Raw genomic sequence first — 12,936 nt, 5'->3', positions numbered from 1 at the left:
AAAGATGTCAGCTTGAGGATTAAGATGTACCTGACCCATACCGTGGCATTTTCAGTTACCTCATATGCATGTGAAAGCTGGACAGTGAATAAGGAAGACTATAGAAGAATTGATGTTTTTGAGTTATGGTGTTGGAGGTGAATATTGAAAGTGCCATGGGCTGCCAAAAGAACCAATAGATCCATTTTGGAAGAAGTGCAGCCAGAGTACTACTTGGAGGCCAAGATGGCCAAACTTCGTCTCTCAAACTTTGGACATATTGTCAGGAGGGAACAGTCACTGGAGAAGGATATCATATTTGGTAAGGTGGAGGGTCAGAGAAAAATAGGAAGACTCCCCAATGAGATGGATTGGCCAAGTGGCAGCATCGATGGACTCAAGCGTGGCCAGAGTAGTTAGGTTGGCCCAGGATTGGGCAGTGTTTTGTTCTGCTGTGCATAAGATTGCTATGGGTCGGTACCAACTCAATGGCACCTAACAACAACAACAATGGTGTTACATTCAACATCAAAAAGAACATTTGAAGATCTGTCTTGGTCTATATTCCTTTCTGTGATAGGATAATATCCATACACCTACAAGGAACGAAGATACTGAAAGAAGTTAAAGTGCATTGAAGGCATTGGCAAAGAACAAGGCCCTGGGACTTGATGGAAAACATATTGAAATCTTTCAACCAACTAATGCAGCACTGGAGGCACTCACTCATCTATGCCAAGAAATTTGGAAGATAACTATCTGGCCATCTGACTGGAAGAGATCCGTATTTGTGCTCATTCCAAAGAAAGGTGACCCAACGGAATATGGAAAACATTGGACAATATCATTAATATTGCAGGCAAATAAAATTTTGCTTAAAGATCATTCAAAAACTACTGCAACCATACACTGACAGAACATCCAGAGGTTCAAGCAGAATTCAGAAGAGGATGTGGAACCAGGGTTATCATTGCTGAGGTCAGACGGATCTTGGCTGAAAGCAAAGACTACCATAAAGGTGTTTACCTGTGCTTTATTGACTATGCAAAGGTTTCAACTGTGTGGATCATGAAAAACTGTGGGCAACATTGCAAAGAATGAGCATTCCAGAACACTTAATTGTGTTCATGAGCAACTTGTACATAAACCAAGAGGCAGTTGTTTGAACAGAACAAAGGAAGGCCGAATTGTTTAAAATTAAGGAAAGGTGTGCATCAGGGTTGTATTCATTCAGCATACTTATTCAATCTGTATATTGAGCAAATAATTCAACAAGAAGAAAAATGTGGCATCTGAAATGGAGGAAAACTCATTAGCAACCTGTGATATGCAAATAATATGACCTTGCTTGCTGAAAGCTAAAAGGACTTAAAATACTTACTGATGAAGATCAAAGACCACAGCCTTCAGTGTGGGTTACATGTTAATGTAATGAAAACAGAAATCCTCACCACTAGACCAATAAAAAACATCTTGATTTTAAATGGAAAGAAGATGGAAGTTGTAAAAAATTTCATATACTATCAGCACACATGGAAGCAGCAGACACAAAATCAAACAATGCATTGCAGTAGGCCAATATGCTGCACAAGACCTCTCTCTAAGTGCTCAAGAGCAATGATAGCAGTATGAGGATTAAGGTGCGCCTGACCTAAGCCATGTGATTTTCAATAGGCTTCATATGCATTGAGAAAAGTTGGATAATGAATGAGGATGACTGTAGAAGAATTGATGCATTTGAGTTGTGGTGTTGGAGAGAAATTTTTAAATGCCATGGACTGGCAGAAGAACAAACAAATCTATGTTGGAAGAAGTACAGCCAGAATGCCCCTTTGAAGCCAGGATGGCAAGATTTTGCCCCTCATTCTTCAAACCTATCTAACCTGAGGGACTAGTCCCTGGAGAAATACATCATGTTTTGTTAAATGAAGGGTCAGCTAAAATGGTGACGATCCCCAATGAAGTGAATTGGCATAATGGCAGCAACAGTGGGCTCAAGCATAAGAACGATTATGAGGATGGCACAGGACTAGTGTTTCTGTTTTCTGTTGTGCATTGGGCCGCTGTGAGTCAGAACCAACTCAATGACACCTAACAACAACAAGAAAAGACCCACGTGGCTAAGACATACAGTGTATTAAATGAATAACCATCTGCCTTAAGCTTGACAGGTTTTTAGGTGAATTATTTAGATTATAAGACTCATAAGACCTAAGAGTTCATTTGGAATACTTTCTCTGATATTGATTTAAAATTGAACTATAAGGTCTCAAGAAAGTACCAGTTTGCAAGTACAGAGGGACAGACCATAGCCTCTAGCCTGTGACGCAAACCCTCAGGCATTCTTCTATCTAAGTTTAATTTATTAGATTGTGATGAATGAAGTCTGCTTTTCTAACATCTCTTCTCCCTGGGAAGGGCTTTGTGATAAACTATGAGGCAATGAGATACCCTGGAAGCAATGTGGTCCTCATGGGCAATGAGGGCATTTCTTGCAACCTGCACAAGCAAGCATTTGCTCTGTCTCTGAAAGAATCTTTATATACTTCTGAAGTGTAACCAGATCACGTCTCAAAAATGGAAGATGCTTCCTCTCTCTGAGTATGAAGCAGTACCTTGGCTGCACAGCCATGTGGCCATATAAGGTTCTGAACAGTGGGTGATGGAGCAAAACCAAAATATTCTTAATGAGTTTTTATGGATGTTTTAGTCTCAGGGCCCAGGCAGCACCAGCAAACCAATCCAAGGTTTTCTGCTACTCAAGAGAGCCACAGGGAAGACGCAAACCAGTAGGGAGTGCAAAGAGTACACTTTCATAGTTAACCATTTAGAATTGCCTAGAGAAGGTCCCTTCTCTATGAAGCCTTAGTTTTCCCAACTGCAAAATGGACTGAAAACCACAGTCACCTCCCTTTCTCCTCGGAAACTCCAAGGTCACTATGAGTTAGAACAGATTTGATGGCACTCAACAACAGAGTCCTGGTGTGGCGCTGTGGGTTAATGCGCCAGATGGCAAAGCTGTTTGAACTGCAAGGTCAGTGGTTCAGGGTCACCATCTGCTCCTCGGAAAGCCTATACAGGGTCGCTATGGGTCGGAACTGACTTGGTGGCACTTCACAACAACAACAGCAGCAGGCACTGTCCTAGGTACTGATGATATTGTGGGGAGCAAGGATGGGAGACAGACTTTAAACAACTATTTACCTGTGTGGATAAAATAAGATACACATAATGGTTAATATTTAAGTGCTATGTGCCATGCATCATACCAGATAATTTACATATAGCAACAACAGCATCAAACTCATGTGGCATTTAATGTAGAAGAGGTACTGTTTTAAAAGTTTAATCCTCATTTTAAAGTACTTATGGTGCAGGATCTATTATTGTCTCTGTTTTATGGATAAGGAAACTGAGATACAGAGAGGCACACAGTGACTTAATGGCAGAGAAGAAATCCAGGAATTAGGAGGTGAGAATGTATACTTTCCCACCCCTAGATGTTCCTATGGAGTCGTGGGGTGGTGTTATAGGATACACACTGACTGTAAGGTCAGTGTGAACCACAAGGTCAGCACTTTACTGTCTATCACCTGCTCCTCCTGGAAACCTGATACAGTGTTACTATGAGTGGGAACCAACTCAATGGCATTTAACAACAGTGTGCTCCTGTATACGATAGCATTGTCTCATTCAATCCTTGAAACAACTAGTACATATTGTTGTCATTGTCATTTTGCATATTTAGAAGTAAAGTGTGTGGCTTGTCTGAGCTCACACAGCTGGTGGTGGGGGCATGATTTGACTCACTCTCATGTCTCTTGTGGTTCACGTGATCCTGTGTCCAGTTCCTGTGGCCCATCCCTTTCATGGGCAGTGTCTAACCCTCTCTCCTGGCTTTGCCCTTGCTCAGGTGTTTCTGAAGAGTGATCGTGTGGCCCGCATGGTGCAGAGTGGGGGCTGCTCTGCCAACGATTCAAGAGAGGTCTTCAAGAAGCACATTGAGAAGAGGGTGCGCAGCCTGCCTGAGATTGACGGCCTCAGCAAAGAGACCGTGCTGAGCTCCTGGATGGCCAAGTTCGATGCCATCTACCGTGGAGAAGAGGATCCCAGGAAGCAGCAGGCCCGTATGACAGCCAGTGCAGCCTCCGAGCTGATTCTGAGCAAGGAGCAACTCTACGAGATGTTCCAGAACATCCTTGGGATCAAGAAGTTCGAACACCAACTCCTATACAACGCCTGCCAGGTAAGGTGCCTTTCACTTGGGCTCAAAGCTGTGGGTCAATATGACCACAGTATGACTTTTTTTGTCTACTTTCTGGTAACAAAATAAAACAATACTAAAAATTATATTTTACAACTATGCCAGTATAAAGTTAAATATAATTCAAGCCCTAGGCATTGTGTTTATTGTGCCGAATAATTTGTCCTTGTGAATCAAGGCTGCTCCCATTATGTTGAAAGTGTTATCTCATTTTTTTTCTTCTTTCTTTTTATTTTTTGTTTTTAAGTTCTACCTTTAAAATGTGTGGTTCATACTAGTGTATTTGGATCCACAGTCAACACTTCATGGAAGCAGTAGGCAAGAAATCAAATGGTGTATTGCATTAAGCAAATCAAACACTGTATCATAGTCTGGAATTGCTTTCTCTTTAAGCATCTCAACCAAGCTTCCTGTTTCAACAGTGATCCTTAACCTACTGAGAGAGATTTGCTTTTGTATTTTTCCATATCTGTGGTACAGTAGGAGGATAAGCACTCAACTACAAGATCGGTTTGAACCACAGGGTTGACAGTTCAAACTCACCAGCTGGTCCTTGGAAAACTTATTCAGGATCACTATGGATTGGAACTAACTCAACAGCACTTAACAACAACAACAGTGATATAAGTATAGGTCTCTCTAACATTTTTGTTCGTTTTATAGCTCTCAGTAGAGTGGATCCTTTAACAGCTTGGAAAATATTTTTCTTTGTTTTTGAGGATCATTGTAGTTGTTAAGTGTGACAGGCTTAAATTCACTGATTCACAGCCTTTGTGTTTGTTGTTTAATAACATTTTGTTGCACTTCCAAATCAATACTTCTCCCTTGTCACTAGCTACTGCTATCATTAGCACTGTTTTTGCTGTGTTGGAAGCCATGATGAACATCACAGTAATATGTTTGAAATAAAATAAAACAGAGAAAATGCTACCATACTCAAGAGACTCGTAATGCATGAGATTGGAAGCTGCTGCCTACAAAATCAAAACATACACTGTTATATGTTAAACTTTTAAAATATAAAGTACAGTACAGTACATACATGAACCTACTAGTCATAGGTGTTCATTATGACTATGAAAATCCGTGTTGTGTAGGTTATATATGTATTATACCAATTGTGCAATTGCTTTGTATACAAGAGACATGAGATACATAGGTTACTCTTGCATTTGCTACATCCTATTCTCTAATCATGGTTTCTAAGCTCTATTATAACTGTATGGGACCATGGACAAGTATGTAATTAAATGTTACCTCAAATGGGTGTTATGTGGTGAATAACTGTATTAGCCACACCATAAATGACCAAGTCAATCTGAAGGGGCTATCTGAGGCTCTGCTTGGACAATGAGCTACCCTAGCTCTTGACTACCAGCCTCGTCTTCCCATTTCTTCATTCATTCCACAAAAGTGTATTGACTGCATACTTTGTGTTGTTGTTAAGTGCCGTTGAGTCAGCTCCAACTCATAGCAACCATATATAGGTTTGTCTGATGGGTTTGAATTTCTGATCATTCGGTTAGCAGCCTAGTGCTTAGCCTGTAGTGCAGTCATTTATATATTTTGCTGCTGCTGCTGCTGCTGTGTACCATGGAGTTGGTTTCTACTCATAGTGAACTTTGATAGGGTTTCCATGGTTGTAAATCTTTACAAGAGCAAAAAACCTCATCTTTGTCCCTAGAGTGACAGGTAGATTCAAACTGCTGACCCTGCAGTTAGCAGCCCAATGCATAGCCTACTACACTACCAGGACTCCTTTGCATAATGTAGTGTATGGAATTTGGGAGTATTTTAAATGCACATTGCCAGACCACATGTCTAAGATTCTGATTCTCCAGTGTCAGGGTTGTTAGCTGCCATCAAGTTGACCCCTAACTCATGGCAACTCCATGCCCCTCAGAATGAAACACTGTCCAGTCTTGTGCCATCCCTGGGATCAACTATGGGTCTGACCACTGTAATCCATTGGCTAATTTTTGGAAGTAGATCTCTTCCTAGTCCATCTTAGTCGGGTACCTCCACTGAAACCAATGAAATGGGTTTCCCAGCAACATAAAGCATCCACTGAAGAATGGTGATGCTTGTGAGGCGTATTGACCAGGAGTCTAACCAGGGTCTCCTCCTACATGGAAGGTAAGGGTTATACCACAGTGCTTCAAGTGTCTCAGGGCTGTTGGTATTGTTGTCTTGTGCTGTGCAGTCCATTTCAACTCATAGCATTTTAAACAAGGGCCTCCCTTAGTAATTTTTCTGCCCTTCCTCTTCTAAGAACTCTTAAGAAACTCAACTATGTCATGGTTTACCTGGGCTAATTCCATGTCCCAAAGTGGGTTAAATTGTGTTAAAACTTTAAGCAGTACCATAAATGTTTAACACAAGAACTGTAGGACTTTGTATGTTGTTTCTTTCGGCTTCCACAGCTGTCCCCATGGTTTAAGCCACCATTATCTCTTAGCTGCATGGCCACAGGGTGTACCTAGCTGTTAGCCCTGTCTGCCCTCTTGCTGTACTGTAATGCATCCACTATATAGCAGCTAGAGTAATCTTTTAAAAATATAAAACCTTCCAAGGGTATCTCACCACTCTTAGAATGACAACCCCAGCTAAGACCTAAAGTTAGTATATGAATATATTAAAGATGCTGATTTTCATACTGTTGAAAGGGAAGAGGACTTAAAATAATTACTGATGAAGATCAAAGACCACAGCCTTCAGTGTGGGTTGCACCGCAATGTAAAGAAACCAAAAGTCCTTACCACTCGACCAATAAATAGCATTATGATAAACAGACTTCATTGATCTTGGATCCACTATCATGAAAGTAGTAAGGAAGAAATCAAATGGTATATTGTATTAGGCAAATGTGTTGCAAAAGTCTTCTTTAAAGTGTTCTAGAACATGACTGCCAATTTGAAGACTAAGGTACACCTGACTCAAGCCATGGTGTTTTCAATAACCTCGTATGCACGTGAAGTTGGACAATGAGTAAAGAAGACATTAGACGGATTGATGCATTTGAGTTATACTGTTGGATAAGAATATTAAAAACTATAGACTGTCAGAAGAACCATCAGATCTATGTTGGAAGAAATACAGCCCGAATGCTCCTTAGAAGCCAGGATGGCAAGATTTCATCTCTTATACTTCAGACTTTCGAGGGTGAGTCAGAAATTATCCACAGTCTGATTATATTAAAACACCTATCCACATCCATAGCTGATGACAACACTGAGCATGCACGTAAACTGATTCTGTTGAATAGAAGAATGACAGTGGATTATGTGGAAAATTATTTGCAGATCAGCCATGGCTCTGCTTATGAAATAATTCATGACAGACTTGAGTTTCAAAAAGTTTGTGTGAGATAGGTACTGAAAGAACTCATGGAAGAGCATTAACAAAAACTTTTGGACACTTTCAAAAAACAAGTAGCAGTCAAGAAATCAAAAGACATTGTGCATTAGGCAAATCTGCTGCACAAGACCTCTTTAAAGTGTTCATGAGCAAAGATGTCAGCTTGAAGACTCAGGTGCTCCGGACCCAAGCCATGGTATTTTCAATGACCTCATATGCATGCAAGAGCTGGACAGTGAATAAGGAAGACCATAGAAGAATTGATACATTTGAGTTATAGTTTTGGAGGAGAATATTGAAAGTACCATGGACTGCCAAAAGAACAAACAGATCTGTGCTAGAATGCGCCTTGGAAGCTATGATGGCCAAACTTCATCTCTCATACTTTTAACACATTACCAGGAGGGGCCAGTCCCTGAAGAAGGAGATTTCATTTTGGTAAAGTGGAGGGTGGGAGAAAAAGAGGAAGGCCCCCCGACAAGATAAATTGGCACAGTAGCAGCAGCAATGAGTTTAAGTATAACTACAATTTTGAGAATGGTAAAGGACATGGCAGTGTTTCATTCTTCTGTGTATAAGGTTGCTATGAATTGGAACTAAATGACAGCACCTAACAACTCCCCTGTTAGATGGTCACTGACCATCTTTCTATTTCCCCAACACATCAAATTGGTTCTCACTTGTAGGTCTTTGTGTTTGCTTTACCTTCAGCTCAGAATGCTGGTTGCTAGGCCCTATGCATGAGTGGCACAGCTTAGATGTCACCTTCCCAAGATGCCTTTCAAGACCACTTCACCTGAACTTTCCCTTCCCACTCTCTTCACCAACCCAGCCTCTATCACATCATTGTATTCTATTTTCTTCACAACAGTTACCACCATTTTCCACTGTTCTGTTAATCTTGTTTATCTGTTTACTATCTGTCTCACTGTCACCACTAAATCTCACCAGACTAATATTCCAATGAGAGCAGAGAGTCATCTTTGCCTCATTTACTAATATTTCCAGTGCTTTAAACACTGTTTGGCACTTAGTAGGTGTTCAATAAATGTTTGCTGGATTATTGAGTTGTTTAATGCAGTCAAGTCATAGTGACCCTGTATAGAGTTTCTGAAGAACGGCTGGTAGGGTTGATCCACCAACTTTGTGGTTTGCAGTCCAGTGTTTATCCTACAGAGCCACACTTGGACTCCACATAAAAGAATGGGTAATAGAAAATTGTTTTAATTGGTATGCATGGTCTTTTTAGTAACTATTATGTCCCACCAGAATTTTCTGAAATTTTTATAATTAATTAAGTGTTTCTTTGGTATGCCATAACATAATACATATATGAGAGGGCTTAAAAAAATTCATGAGAAAATGCAATGAAAAGATAATGGAATTTGTCCACTATCCTCCTGCAGTCCCCTTATATTGCAGACAGATGACATCTTTCTTTCATCTATGTCAACTTCATTTCAAAATAGTAATTACTCATCCCAAGGTAGGGGGTTGCTTTGATTGGGTCAGTAATTATTTTGAAATTTTCAATTAAAATTAAATTTAATTGGTATTTTATTTAAAATATTATTTCATCCTAAGTGGCATTTAGAATGAGGTAGCTAGTTGGTAGTGCCTTCCACCACTCGAAGATGGTTTTCATACCTAGAATAGGATCCAAAGTCACCCTCGTAGGCTATAATGAAAATGCAACATTACAGAGACCCTAGTCGCAAAATGATTCTGGAGATTGCTTTTTTTTTTTTTTTTTCTCATTACTTCTTGTTGTTGTTAAGTGCCATCCAGTGGGTTCCAACTCATAGCACCCCTGTATAGGGTTTCCGAGGAACAGATGATGGGTTTGAGCCACTGGCATGTAATTAGCAGTCCAGTACTTATCATACCGTTTTCCACCATTTTACAGTCCCACCAGGAGTATAGGAGGGTCCCAGTCTCTCCACATTCTGGCTAACATTTGATGTTTTCCATTTTTTGAACTTTGCTATTAATGCTGAGGTGAGATGATATTTCACTGTTTTGATTTTCAACTCTCCTGACACTATGGCATTAAACAACAACAAAAATGGCTAATGATCTTGAGCATTTTTTTCATTTATTTGCTGGCCACCTGAATGTGTTCTTTAGTAAAGTTTCTATTCATGTCCTCTGCCCATTTTTAATTGGATTATTTGTGTTCTTGTTGAGGTGTTGAAGTGTTTTATGAATTTTAGTGAGTAGTCCCTTATCTGATGTGTCACTGAAAAAAATGTATCCCCATTCTGTGGATTCTCTTTTTATTCTTTTGGTGAAATCTTTTGATTCACATAAATGGCTAATTTTTAGAAGGTCTCAGTCATCTATTTTGTCTTCTATTATTTGTGTGTTTTCAGTTATTAAACCAAATCACTTTTTAAAAGCTTTCTTTATTTTAGGAAGCAATGAATGTGAAATCACAGTTAAGATGATTTTCAAGATGAAATTCTACAATTTCTACATGTACAATTCATTTACATTGATTACATTCTTCAAATTGTGCAACTATTCTCACTGTATTTTCTGAATTATTTTTTCCACATTGGCATCTCTAAGGATGCTGGTGTGGCACTGTATTGAAAGTACTTGACTACTAACTGCACAGTCAGTGGTTCAAAACCACCAGCCATTCCTCAGAAACCCTATATTGGGTTTCTATAACACAGAACCAACTCCACAGCATTTAACAACAACAACCCCAGCAGCTTTAAACTTACTGTCCCCTAACCTTCCCATTTAACCTGCCAAGTTGTTAATATCATTTTGATTCCACATGTTGTTGTTGTTAGGTGTCGAGATAGTTCTTAAAAGAGCCCAGTGCTGAAGGCATAGATTCTTTACTAATTAAGCTAAACTATTGTTTCATCTTGGAATCCTGGTATGGCACTGTAGGGTCAACACTGAACTTTGAACCACCAAGTCGACAGTTCAAACCCACCAACTGCTCCTTAAAAACCTTATACAGGGTCGCTATGAGTCAGAATCAACTTGATAGCACTAAACAACAATTGTTTCATTTAAAGAAAACTTCAATGGGTATTTTTTGTTTAATATTAAAGATTATCTCAGGACTTTTGTTTTTCCAGAAAGTCAAGAGAATTTGAACTTCTGTAAAATACGTTAAAATGGAAATGTTGTTGTTTAATGCCATTGAGTTGGTTCCGATTCAGCAACCCTGTATAAGGTTATTGAGGAGCAGGTAGTGGGTTTTAACTTACAAGCGTGTAGTTTGTATTCTAGTGCCGATCCTACAATACAACACCAGGAGTCCATATAGTATTAAAATAGAACTTTGACATGGGAGACACAGCTGGGGTGAAAACTGTCCTCATGAAAAGAGGTTGAAGGGATAAAGTTTTTTGATGCTACTCCAAAAGGATCTCCAGACTGACCAGCTTTCACCAGAAATCTGTGTGTGTAGCCATCTAACTGCCTCTTCCTTTGCTGCCAGCCTATATGTGGGCAGACGGGAAATACAGCTCTTGTCATGGCCTGTAATCCAGTGTCAGAAATGATAGATTCACTCACTTCTACTCTCAAAGACTACCTGCAGCTGTGCAAAACCCAGTCACATCACACGAGCAAGGACACAGAAATGAAATCCTATCACTTTCATCTTCACCCTGCTAAAATTGTTTTATGTTTTATTGTATTTTTCCTTGACCTTCTACTTATGAGACAAAACAATTCCTAAGCGCTTCAAAACTAGAAATCTGTACAGTCTTTTCCTCTAATGGCCCCTGGTTTGGTGCTGGAGGTTTAGTGCTGGACTGCAAACCACAAGGTCAGCAGTTCAAACCCACCAACTGCTCCTTGGAATCCCTATACAGGCTTGCTATGTGTCGGACCTGACTCCACAGCACTTAACAACAACAGCAACAATGCATATTGTATCACAGGACTAGCTGTAATCTGGAGTCCTGTGTGGTGCTGTAGGATAGACAATGGACGGTGAACCATAAGGCTGGTAGTTCAAACCCACCAGCCATTCCTTGGACACCCCATACAGGGCCGCTATGAGTGAAACCGACTCAGTGTTACTCAACAACACCTTTAATCTAGTGTTTTATTATTGATTTCTAAAAGTCTCTTTATGAGTTTCTTCCTGAAACAACCTGGTGTGGTATGTTGAATAAGCACCTGACTGCTAACTGAAAACTTGTGGTACCTTGAATTTACTGGATATGGATTTTATATACCATGTTTTTTTTTTTTTTAAGGAGATTATTGTTGTTTTTTAATTTGTGAACTCAGTGATAGTTTACATGGGAGAACATCAGCTTTACACCATTATTTCATTGCAGTGGTTACAATCTCCTCCATGCACCGTCATTCAACAGTACTTGCTTCCGTTCCTTCTGTTTTTCTTTTTCCTTTTTTGTGGGGCTGAGGTGGGGTGGGGTGGGATGGGGACATGTACATAAAAACATTCAAGAATATATAATAATTTAAACAATCAAAGTGCACATTCTGCAGGCCTGCCTTCTGGCTGCCAGCACTCGGTCCCTCTCCATGAGTCTAGAGTCCTCATCTGTTCTTCTCTCCATGTCCCCATGTCTGCATCCATCTCTGGTGTCACTGCTTCTCTGGATAGGGTCCCACACTCCACTTGTGCTCTTCTCCATTGATGGTCGTAGGGTCCTCTGTTTCTGGTAAGATTAACTACTCCCCCATTTTTGTCACAAAACTTTTACCTTTACAATTGTGACAATCACAATTAGTCATGAACGATTACTATTGAATCACAAAAATCTTATCCCCATCTCTTTTCACCAGACCCATATATACAAAATGAAAACTACTCAATGGGGACTCTATCTTCCCCCACAAACTCTTAAACTAAATTCTCTCTTGAAAATTTGTAAGCCAGTCACTTCATGCCTTTATTACCTCCTCATTTTAGGAGGTATCTAAGTTGCCCATCCCTATATACACTGTATACAGAGGGGGTAGGAATGATACTTGATGTGAAGACTCTTTCCCTCTCTGTTGGTATTTTGAGCTAATACATCCATATACTTATACTTATAAGTATAAGTCAAATTCATCAAACTGTAATAATTGACACTTGTTTCCTTTATATCCAATGTCTTCTTAATTCCCACCAAGTGATTTGGTTGTTGTTGTTAAGTGCCATCGAGTCAGTACCCACTCATAGTGACCCTATGCATAACAGAATGAAACACTGTCCGGTCCTGGGCCAACCTTACAATGTTGTCATGTTTGAGCTCATTGATGCTGCCACTTGCCAGCCATCTCGTTGGGGGTCTTGCTCTTTTTCTCTGACCCTCCACCTTACCAAACATGATATCCTTCTCCAG

The 12,936-nt window shown here is 39.9% G+C and overlaps 1 protein-coding gene across 1 annotated transcript in view; it reads left to right on the top strand.

The window, feature by feature from the left end:
• Positions 1–12,936, top strand: part of CADPS (Ca++-dependent secretion activator) — a 755,300-nt gene that overhangs the window by 175,538 nt on the left and 566,826 nt on the right. The window contains exon 4 of the mRNA XM_006862100.1: positions 3,893–4,225. Within this exon, the coding sequence (XP_006862162.1) occupies positions 3,893–4,225 (333 nt within the window). The remainder of the gene's footprint in view (positions 1–3,892; positions 4,226–12,936) is intronic.

The sequence above is a fragment of the Chrysochloris asiatica genome, unplaced genomic scaffold (genome assembly GCF_000296735.1).
Source record: "Chrysochloris asiatica unplaced genomic scaffold, ChrAsi1.0 scaffold00046, whole genome shotgun sequence".
NCBI classification, from domain to species: Eukaryota; Metazoa; Chordata; class Mammalia; order Afrosoricida; family Chrysochloridae; genus Chrysochloris; species Chrysochloris asiatica.
Note: the sequence above shows the minus strand (reverse complement) of the source record. Positions and strands in the feature narration are given on the sequence as shown.